The following is a 10105-nucleotide window of genomic DNA, read 5'->3' on the forward strand; positions in this document are numbered from 1 at the left end:
CTCTCAGGTGGGTTTTTGTTGTTTTCTTACCACTGTGCACTCAGGCAGGCGACAATTGGTAAGTACTGTCCACTGTGCACTCGGCCGCTTCAGTCGAACCGGTTTCGGGTATTGTCGTGCCAGAGTCTCGAATTTTCATCGTGTCTGCCTTTTTGCCTGCAGTCAATTTTAGAGTTCGGTCGCAGACAGCTGATCTGAGGAAACGGTTTACATTAACATATTAAAGTTGTCTGCTTCTCTGTCTCTTTGCTGTTTAGTGGCAACGAACCCGTCATTTTAGATAATTCAAGTATCCGATTAGTGAAATATTGCGGCTAATAAAATGAAAAACGTTTTGGATGTCATGTCGTTGCAGCAGCACGTGGAGACAAGCAAAGCACAAAACATGAAGCCCATTGATTATCGGTGAGTCAGTTGTGCGTTTCGAGGTCCAATTTCTGACATACAACTCCATCCATCTTATAAATATACCAGCAAATCCACAAAACCAGGTCTCGTTCCGCTTTACATTTTCGAGTGTGCTGCCAAGCTAAAGATGAAGCCGCTGACAGCCGCATGCGCCGCCATTGTGTACCATCGCTTCTTCAAGGAGGTCAAACCCAGCGACTACGACGAGTTCGTGAGTATCAGGTTGCCCCTCCATGGCGCACATATTCAAAATGTTTATTTACAGCTGATAGCCGCCTCCTCGCTTTACTTGGCTGGGAAAATCAAAGATGACGACACCGTTAAAATTCGCGACGTCATCAACGTGGCATACAGCACACTTAACCGCGGCAGTGCTCCATTGGATCTAAACGATGAGTACTGGGCCATGCGCGATGCTATTGTCCAGGCCGAGCTGTTGATAACACGTACCTTGAGCTTTGACCTGAACATTGAACTTGCGCACAAGGTAACACTTGAAATTCTTTGGAGCGCCAGTTAATCCACGCACTTTCTCTTTTTCCGTTTGCGCAGTATTTGCTCTACTACATGAAGACACTGCAGGATTGGGTGGGATCGGACGTGTGGAACTCTGTACCGATTGCCAAGACGGCCGCCTCCTACCTACAGGACTTTCACCACAGTCCAAATATTCTTAAGTACAAGCCTACGCATGTAGCCATTGGATGCTTGTCTCTGGCACTGCAAACGTATGGCGTGCAGGTGCCACTGACCGACGAATCAGACGAGGCTTCGATGTGGTATAAGCCATTGGTCAAAGACTTTACCAGGGAGAATCAATGGGAAATAATCGAGGATGTCATTGAAGTCTACAAGCACGAGGCGTCCCTCAAGGCCACCTAAACCATCCACGACAGCAACCCATCATTGTTATCAACAATTGGCCGTTTTTGACCTACTCGCCATTCCTGCATGATTTTATTTATTCTCAGTCCAAACCAAGAATCATTTGATCAAGACCTTTGGCTGCTCACTGAATTACTGAATATATAAACATTTTACAAGAGAATTCAGAACACATTAATGGCGATGTTTGTGCTTGTGCTTTTCCGACCGGTGGCGTCCTGGTGACACGCTGGTGCGTCGATTCGAACGTGAGCTGTAGGATGACGTTGCTGGCGATGGAGATTTGCGAGTAGTGCGACCAGAGCGCTCCGAGTGGCGCTTGGGCGAGTCCGACTGACTTCGTGACCGATTTCGCTTGGTAGACTTGCCACTGCGACTGCTCTCGCCTCCGCTCAACGGCGAATGGGATCGCTTGCGACTGGCGCGTAAGCTGGGGCTGGATCGGGAGCTGCTGCTGTAGTGAGCGCTAAGTGCATGTCTGGTGTCAGGACTCTCGCTGCGCTGTAAACTTCTCGATTTCGAGTGCATGTAGCTCAACGGTGAGTCTACAGAATCCGAGGGGGAATTCTGTGGGTATGCAATTTCGAGTTAAGTAAGTTTGACTAAATAATTTGTTGTAATTCAGAATGATTGCACGATGACTTACCCGCTTGAGCAAACGTTTACGATAGTATGCAACTTGCTCGGAAAGTGTCCAGCCCGGTTCCAGGCGTCTCTTTCCGGACTCCAGTTCATCTTGATACTGCACAACTTTCACTTCAATTTCGCGCAGTTTTTGGCGACTCTCGTCGCTGAATTTTTGGGAGCTGTCGCCATCGCTATCGTCATCCGAACTATAGAACTTTGGTGGATCTGGGGGATCCAACGTGTCCCACTTGCTTGTGGTTATGGCTTGGGCCTCAACTTGTTGCGGATCAACCGTTTCCCATTTAGATGGAATAAAACCGGGCATTTTAGCCTGCGACTTGGAATCTGTTGATCTTTGCACTTGCTCTATCGGCACACCATCCAAATCCTCATCCACTGAAAGTATCAATTACATATACATGTCAACTATAACATATTCCTTTATACAAAGGCTTACAGGGCACGCCATCGATTTCGTCAAAATATTGTTCCCGCTTGGGTGTATCTCGTTGTTGCATAGCCACCGTTGACTCTGGTAGGACAAGCTTCAGAGCGCTCTTTAGCAGTGCAGCACCGTCAAGGGGCACACCATCCAAATCCTCATCGTCTTTTTCCTCCCCAGAAAGTGGCGCACCGTCTATGTCCTCATCTAGAGCTTCTTCCGAGCGCGACTCATCTGCTTGCACTGGTGAGGTAGACTGCAATGCAAACTATTTCCCCGCTGTGAATATTATCTTATCAGCAAATACAACGCTATACATACCTGTCGACCCAAGAATATAGCGTGCAATTGCGATAGGAAATCCTTTGGGTAAATTGTCCACTCCTCCCATGTGCGTATTACGTTGCAAACTCTAGTCTTGAAGCCCTCAGCTTTTAGTCGGCTCTCAATAGCCAAATAATAAGTGTGAAGGCTCTCAAATATGTCCATCAATTGCTTCTCCACGCTGTAAGGAAGCCAATCAGTGAAGGCTTCAGATGAACTCACATAAACTTACGATTTACGGAAGAAAGATGCGTTTGACACCTTCACAGTGCAGTTGTGCAATATATCGGACACAAGATATAGGCGCGCAATCTTCTTTGAAGCCACCGTTTTTGGATTTGCCAACGACTCGGCGATGCACTCGCAAATCTCATCGGCGGCATCAGCATGCTCAATGCAAAATATCATTGCGTCTCCGATGCGTGCGCGTTCTGGTGTCAATGCCCGTATCAGGTCTTCCAGTCGATCACGTTGCCTGCCATTCAAGATACGATTTATAAATAGACAAGTTTGTGGATATTAACAACATGATTTACGCGTTCGATAAGGCGCCTTTATGCACCACAGGTGCATCAGGGTCGACGACCAACTCATCCGGCATGCCTTGAGTGTAGAAATTAGCCACAGGAGGTTTCCAGACAGGCCCATCCTTAAACATACGAAACTGTTGCTCCCGCCACTCGCTCGGTGTGTCGCCCTGCAACAGCGAGAAAAGCTTCCAGCGGTAATATATGTGTGCTGGACTTTCGTTGTCGAAGAGAAAAGAGAAAATGGGATTTTCCAATTCGCGACTCATGATCAGCGCTTCGAACATAGGACCCTCTCGTATTACGAACTCGATCATTCGATGTATGATATTCAGTACAGATCTAAAATGCAGACAATACAGACATACAAATGTGAACCGATCTAATTAAATACATTCCAAGAAACCATACTTCTCCGTCGGTATAAAGACTTTTACAATGGATTTGCTCAGAACCTACAAATCAATTAAACACTTTTAATATCTTAATGCTCTTGTAGAAAAGATGGTCGACTCACTCTTTCCATATTCTCCTTGTCCTCAATAGAATCGTAATCCTTGTAGTTCTTCTTGGGCAATGTATTTGCCTCGCTAGGCGGCGGCTGAGCATTAAAAGGCAGACCCGAGGGAGGTGGCGGCAATGTCAGTTCTAACAGGGCTTGCGGTGCGAAAATTGGTGTATTCATAATGGGTACCGTCTTACCCCAGCCCAAACGCATTTCATAGCCCATTATATAGCGTCCGTTTAGAGTGCGTAGCGCCCGCTCAGCGTCCTTGCGGCTCATGTATGCCACAAACCCACAATTTCGACCACGTTGCTTTTCTTCCTCAGAACGTGGCCACATGATCTTGATGCTGGCTAGCGGACCATAGCGACCAAAAATTTCCATTAACTGCTGCTCGGAAATCTTGGGATTTAAATTGCCCAAATACAGGTTCGTTGTGTTCGGATCGCCAGTGTCAAATGAACCCCCAGCATCTCGAGCGTTGCTCGCCTGCTGTGAAGTGCTCGGAGCTTGTGGCTCTGGCTTTTGCTGCTGTAAAACTGGAGCAGTTGCTACTGCCATATGCTTGTACTTGTGTCGCTCTTCACGTTCTTCTTGTATTCTGTAAAGATATTAAGGACACGTTACACAGGTGGTAATTTTATGAAATTGTCACTGTCTTACTGTCTCAATTCCTCCTTGAACAGCTCCAAGTTGCTCTTCTTTTTCTCCTGATTCTTCTTTTTTAGTGGTGTTGGATCTTTCTTAAGATCAGAGGCCAACAGTTTAGCATAGTCCTCCGCCTTCTCGGAAGCACTCTTATCAAGCTTGGAGCCCGGCTTGTACAGTTTGCCTTTTTCGCTTTTGTCCTCTCGCCTGGAGCCCGCATCGTATGTGCCAGCCTTCACCCACACTTTCGAAGACGCTGTGGGCGTTTCTTGAAACGTCTCAACAAACTCCTTAAACGCCTGAACATAATAAAAACATTTTTATTACAACACGAATCAAATATAATGCTTTATTAAACTCACATGTGCCGCAGCGGCCTCATCTTCTTTCTTCTTCTGCTCCTCTAATTCTTTTTTGGACTAAAACATTTGCTATTGTTTATTTAAAGACATAATATTGATATTCTAAGAACTTACCAATTGCCGCTTGGAAAATGTGCCGACCGTAAAGGCCTCCAGCTTTTTTTCGCTAATGCGCTAAATAGAGAAACGTATAATACTCGCAAATTGTTTATGTATCAGTTTTACCTTCATGCTGTTATGTTATGTGTATTTTAATTTTTAACATTTATGTTCTTTTTTTTAGAAATACAATTTTCGTCTCGGAAATTTTATCGATATCGCCTATAAACATCTATCGATAAATTTGATATAGTTTGCATTTCATTCATGCTCATCATGCATAAAACGACAGTCAGTACGTTGCATGCAACGACTTTTGATGTATTTTAAATCTTTTTTCAATAGAGAGTATCCACAATCTAAATGTTAAGAAATCAACACTTTTTTCACCATTGAGTACAATGTGCTTTAATTTCAATAAATGTTTAAAAACAAAGGAGCCACAATTTGTATACCAACTCAGCTTATTTGCTATTAAAATATAATATAATATAATAATAAATGCGCTATATTTTTATAAAAAATAAAGTTTTCTGCATATTAATAATTAATTTATTGCAACAAACAATTAACTAAGAATATCGATATCTCCGCTATCACACATTTTATGACAATATCGTAAATTCTGATGTCAAATATCGATATATTGATATGAAGTCAACATCCCTAATCCACAATTAAGTTAATAAATTTTGTACAACAAAATAGACTGTGGTCACTTACTGCCAGTCCACGCAGACAGATCTCAATCGCTGGGCAAGGCGTTAAGAGCCTTTAAATAAGCTGTTAAAATGGAACCACAAATTTGTCGGCTATGCTTGCGTGGTTGTGGCTCCCAGATGTGTCTTCAAATCTTTAGCAGCGATGCAGGTGCAGAAGGTAACGTGCCAAATGTTGCGGAAGTTCTGCGCCAGCATTTTTGGTTTGAGGTGAGGCAAGCGATAAGCACACAATTTGACATTTGTACATATACTCGGTCATTCTTCGTCCTACAGGTATTACCGAACGATGCAATATCGAAAGTTGTGTGCAATGTGTGCTGGACGCAGGTCTCTGAGTTTCATCAGTTCTACGTGTCCATACAAGAGGCTCAGGTAATTTTTGCCAATGCACCGAAATTCAAACAGGATCCTGATCCGGATATGATGAGCTCGTCGTGGCCAGAGGAGGTAATGATGCCGGCCGATGAGCTCACAGTGGATGGCGGCACAAATAACGATTATACCAGCACACAACTTAGCGTTAATCCTTTAGATGAATTAGACCTGGAAATGTCAACATATTCGAATATTGGCCCCGAAAGTAAGCTAGACATTAAACTAGAGAGACTCACGCCAGACGAATTCGTCAACCAATTGGACGACGTTGATATTATCGTTACACGAAGTGGGCGCAAGCGGAAACGTGACACCGAAACGAGTGATAAGTTGAGGACAGTCAAAGTAAAAAAGGTAACACAAGCCAAAGGCCATGAAAAGCGGAAATCCACGACAAAAAGGACATTCAGGAAACAGCAATGGCCCCCATTTTGTAAAGAGGACGAGGATTTAATAAAACGTTATATTGTAATGGGCTGTGAACTGTGCATATTTCTGGCAGATGACTTCGACGGCATTCGAGATCATTTTAAGGACAAACACCCAAGCGAGCGCCCCTACGTCAAATGTTGCGGTCGAAAATTGAATAAACGTTGCCTAATTGTCGAGCATGCCAGGCGTCACGAGAATCCTGAATATATTAAGTAAATTTATGCATATTAAATGTACCAACATATTTGTATTCCTACTTATATGTGTGGTTTTCAGATGCAACGACTGCGGAAAGGTGTTTGCCAATTCGAGCGTGTTACGCGCGCATTGGCTGGTGCACCACGTGCCTGACGAGGAATGTGATTTCCAGTGCGAGAAGTGCGATAAGCGTTTCTCCCGGCGCAATCTCCTGGAATTGCACAAGGGTTCGCATGTGCCAGCCAGCGAGCGGAAGTTCATCTGTCCAGAGTGTCCTAAACATAATGCGTGCGTAACCGGCTACATTATTAAGGCAACCGCTAAATAACACACTCATTTATTTCCAGCTTTGCCACCGAGTACCACATGCAGGTTCATATTAGTATGCAGCACCGCAAAGCAGCTAACGTGTGCCATGTGTGCGGAAAAGAAATCAAGGATAAGGCTGTCTTCGAGAAGCACGTCCGGCTGCATTTTGAAGAAAGCGGGCCGCGCATTAAATGCCCTCGTCCAGACTGTGAGAGCTGGCTTAAAGATGAGGATAATTTGAAGCAGCATTTAAGACGCCATAACGACGAGGGTAAATCGTTCATCTGCACTGAATGTGGCAAGAGCTGCAAGAACTCGCGCGCCCTCATAGGCCACAAGCGTTATTCACACTCGAATACAATATACACATGCGAGCAGTGCGGCAAAACTTTCAAAAAGGATATTAGCCTTAAGGTTTTAAACTTTAATTACCTGCTTATATATACACGTATATCAATAATATCTAAATTTCAGGAGCACATGGCTCAGCATACTGGTGAACCACTATATAAATGCCCCTTTTGTCCGCGGACCTTTAACTCAAATGCTAATATGCACTCCCACAAAAAGCGGATGCATCCAAATGAATGGGATCACTGGCGTAAAACAAAAACGGGTAGCTCCCAAAAGGTGCTGCCCAGTGCCCAGGTGTCGCAAATGTTCAGAGATGATTCTGACACGTTCGCCATTCCGAATATTTCAAACGTATTTTAAAGGAGTTAGTTACCTTCCCCTACCTAATGTATATATATTTTCCCTAAGTGTATAAATATATGTACGTACATATGTAAAAATGTTTACAAAACCAATGAATATAAATGAGATTCGAGATTCCTTGTTAAACTAAATAATGGAATACAAATTAACAATTAACTTGTTTCGTTATGCTATACGCGAACATTTTCACAACAGTCTTTCAGGTAAGCACATTAGAGGGGAAACCCAGAGAGGAAAAGTACTGAAATATTTTACATAAATTCTGTCTAGAAATTATCGACAAACGAATATAATTAAGTTGTTTTATTGTAATTTAGGGTCGTACCGTCTAAGGTCTAATAAATGAATTTATTTATTTTTGTTTTTATTTAAAATTTAAAAATATCGATTTCATTTGTGCACCTATCGATAGGTCCACTTGTGACGTAGTTGCGCTTCGTGAACTATCGTGCACAACCTCATAGCGCTTATAACTCTTAAAACAAACAGCTACGTCAACAACGTTAAAATGAATGTAAGTTTTACAAATTATATTGCCAAATTGCTAATAATTAAATACTAAGCGCGAAAATTCTATCACTTTTACATGTTTCTGTTGACTAACCTGTTTATGGTAAAAATTAGGAATCGGAGATACCAATTGACATCCACACGCTAAAGCTTCAGGATTGGCTTATAAGCAGACGCATTGTTCCAAAGAATGTACAGGCTCCGATCAAGGATATACATTCAAAAATCAGCAACGCCCTACATGATATGCCCGCCAATGATCAATTAATAAAATTGTTATCTGGTTCCAGTAGGTTTCCATATTAGTAAACACTTTTCTTTCGCAACTAATGGTCGTAACTATTGCAGATATAAACTATCTGCATGTCAAGGAGATAATCGAAATACTTAAGCAAACGGAAAAGGATACGAAAAGCGTCTTTGGCACCTATGGCAGTCAGCGTATGAAAGACTGGCAGGAAGTCTGCCGCCTGTACGAGAAGAACGCCACATACCTCGCGGAGACCGCGCAAATATTCGTGCGCAATGTGAACTATGAAATACCTGGAGTGCGGAAGCAAATGATCAAACTGGAACAGCTAACCGATGAGTGCTTAAAGCGAGCCCACGACCTGCACAAACCAGAGGCACTGCTTCTGGCGGACCACGCCGCCCTGTTGGAGCAGTTGGGTGTTAAAGGTGATAACCTGCATGCTGAATTCATAGAAGTGCTGGCAGGCCTGCCAGACCTATACGCAAAGTCCTTGCGAAACATTGGAAGAGTGCAAGCTGGTATTGATTTATACGCGGAATTTAGCGGACAGACTCAATGCCTGCCTATTCTGCGCCATTTGGTGGAGCATGGAAACACTACAGTTTATCAATACATCCACAAAGAAGCCCCTCTTGCTATTGAGGAACCAGAGGTGCGGCTTAACTTTAGCGGATCCAACACGGGTAAAGAAAACGATGGCAACGAAATAGACTTTGGCACTGATGACAACGGCGGTACATCCTCGACAGTCTCCGCGGAGATTATTGACTACGGTGACTTCCAGGAAACCGATGGCGGCAACATAGATTGGGGCATTGAAAGCGCGCCTACAGATGCGGTTGAGATTAATTTTGATATACCCGTCGAGGAGTACGGCATTGTAGTCGAGGGCACTGGCATGGACGGTGGAACTGCTAAAGGTCTGCTCTCAGAAAAATGTTTTGTTTCTATTTTTTAAACATTGATTACATATTTCAGGTGATCAGGCCTATACGCTACTCGATTCGCCCAATTATCGCGACCGTTTTCTGGACGAAATACACGAGTTGGAGGCATTTTTGCAAATGCGTCTTTATGAGCTTAATCATTTGGAGTCGTCCAATAATATCATGTTCTCACTGATGGACAACATTTCCACGCATGACAGCGAGAGTATTGGCAAAATATTGGCCGATGTTGAGAAGATCATTCAACAGTCGTCCGATGAGCAGACGAGTCATCTTTTCCAACTTAAACATTCACCAAAGTACGCCGACCTGCTGACCAGCAAGCTGCAGCAGATGACAAAGGCTGTGGAGAAGCTGCGCACAACTCGGGAGGTGCTGAAAAAACGTGCCGTGGAATTACGAGAGGAGCGTCAAAAATTGAATCCCGTCTTAGATGAGCTGATTGAACAAACCCGGACCCTACAAGCATTTATTGAAAAGGATATTTCAAAACGTTACAAGAATCGCGTTGTAAATCTTATCGGCGGCGTAAACTAGATATTTGATAAATATATCTAAAAATTGTTTTTCAGAGTTGGGAATGATTGGAAAAGTGCAAATAAATAGTTTAAATTTCAATATGGGCTTTCTATGTATGTATAACACTGGCAAGTGTAGAATTATTTTAAAATCAGGTTTCATTTCATTTTTCCCCATGAAGATGTGAATTTTAAAATGAATTTCCAATGGATATACAAAGATCTTATAAAATGCTACTCCTTGATTGTCTTAGTGAAAAATAAATTCTAGTTTCTTAGCTTTTGGGGTACAAGACA

At 43.2% G+C, this 10105-nt stretch overlaps 4 protein-coding genes across 4 annotated transcripts; 3 read left to right on the forward strand and 1 right to left on the reverse strand.

The window, feature by feature from the left end:
• Window positions 1-173: 173 nt before the first annotated feature.
• On the forward strand, window positions 174-1456 carry CcnQ (cyclin-Q). The gene is made up of 4 exons (XM_064686419.1): window positions 174-405; window positions 475-619; window positions 674-895; window positions 961-1456. Exons 1-4 carry the CDS (start codon window positions 323-325, stop codon window positions 1288-1290), a joined length of 780 nt encoding a protein of 259 aa, XP_064542489.1. The 5' UTR covers window positions 174-322; the 3' UTR covers window positions 1291-1456.
• Window positions 1335-5048, reverse strand: LOC135431334 (U2 snRNP-associated SURP motif-containing protein). The gene is made up of 12 exons (XM_064686417.1): window positions 4954-5048; window positions 4843-4902; window positions 4729-4785; window positions 4382-4665; window positions 3731-4319; window positions 3625-3668; window positions 3223-3555; window positions 2919-3161; window positions 2684-2867; window positions 2378-2630; window positions 1940-2316; window positions 1335-1860 (listed from the first exon to the last, which is right to left on the reverse strand). Exons 1-12 carry the CDS (start codon window positions 4957-4959, stop codon window positions 1468-1470), a joined length of 2823 nt encoding a protein of 940 aa, XP_064542487.1. The 5' UTR covers window positions 4960-5048; the 3' UTR covers window positions 1335-1467.
• Window positions 5049-5473: 425 nt separating this feature from the next.
• On the forward strand, window positions 5474-7732 carry grau (grauzone). The gene is made up of 5 exons (XM_064687867.1): window positions 5474-5756; window positions 5823-6568; window positions 6633-6842; window positions 6902-7277; window positions 7338-7732. The coding sequence occupies exons 1-5, from the start codon at window positions 5619-5621 to the stop codon at window positions 7575-7577; spliced, it is 1710 nt and encodes a 569-aa protein (XP_064543937.1). The 5' UTR covers window positions 5474-5618; the 3' UTR covers window positions 7578-7732.
• Window positions 7733-7949: 217 nt separating this feature from the next.
• LOC135432267 (CDK5RAP3-like protein) lies at window positions 7950-9908 on the forward strand. The gene is made up of 4 exons (XM_064687868.1): window positions 7950-8094; window positions 8205-8379; window positions 8439-9263; window positions 9322-9908. The coding sequence occupies exons 1-4, from the start codon at window positions 8089-8091 to the stop codon at window positions 9825-9827; spliced, it is 1512 nt and encodes a 503-aa protein (XP_064543938.1). The 5' UTR covers window positions 7950-8088; the 3' UTR covers window positions 9828-9908.
• The last annotated feature ends 197 nt before the right edge of the window (window positions 9909-10105 follow it).

The sequence above is a fragment of the Drosophila montana genome, unplaced genomic scaffold, assembly GCF_035044405.1.
Source record: "Drosophila montana isolate Dmon_TW-CO22-7 unplaced genomic scaffold, ASM3504440v1 contig_3200_1, whole genome shotgun sequence".
Taxonomy (NCBI): Eukaryota; Metazoa; Arthropoda; class Insecta; order Diptera; family Drosophilidae; genus Drosophila; species Drosophila montana.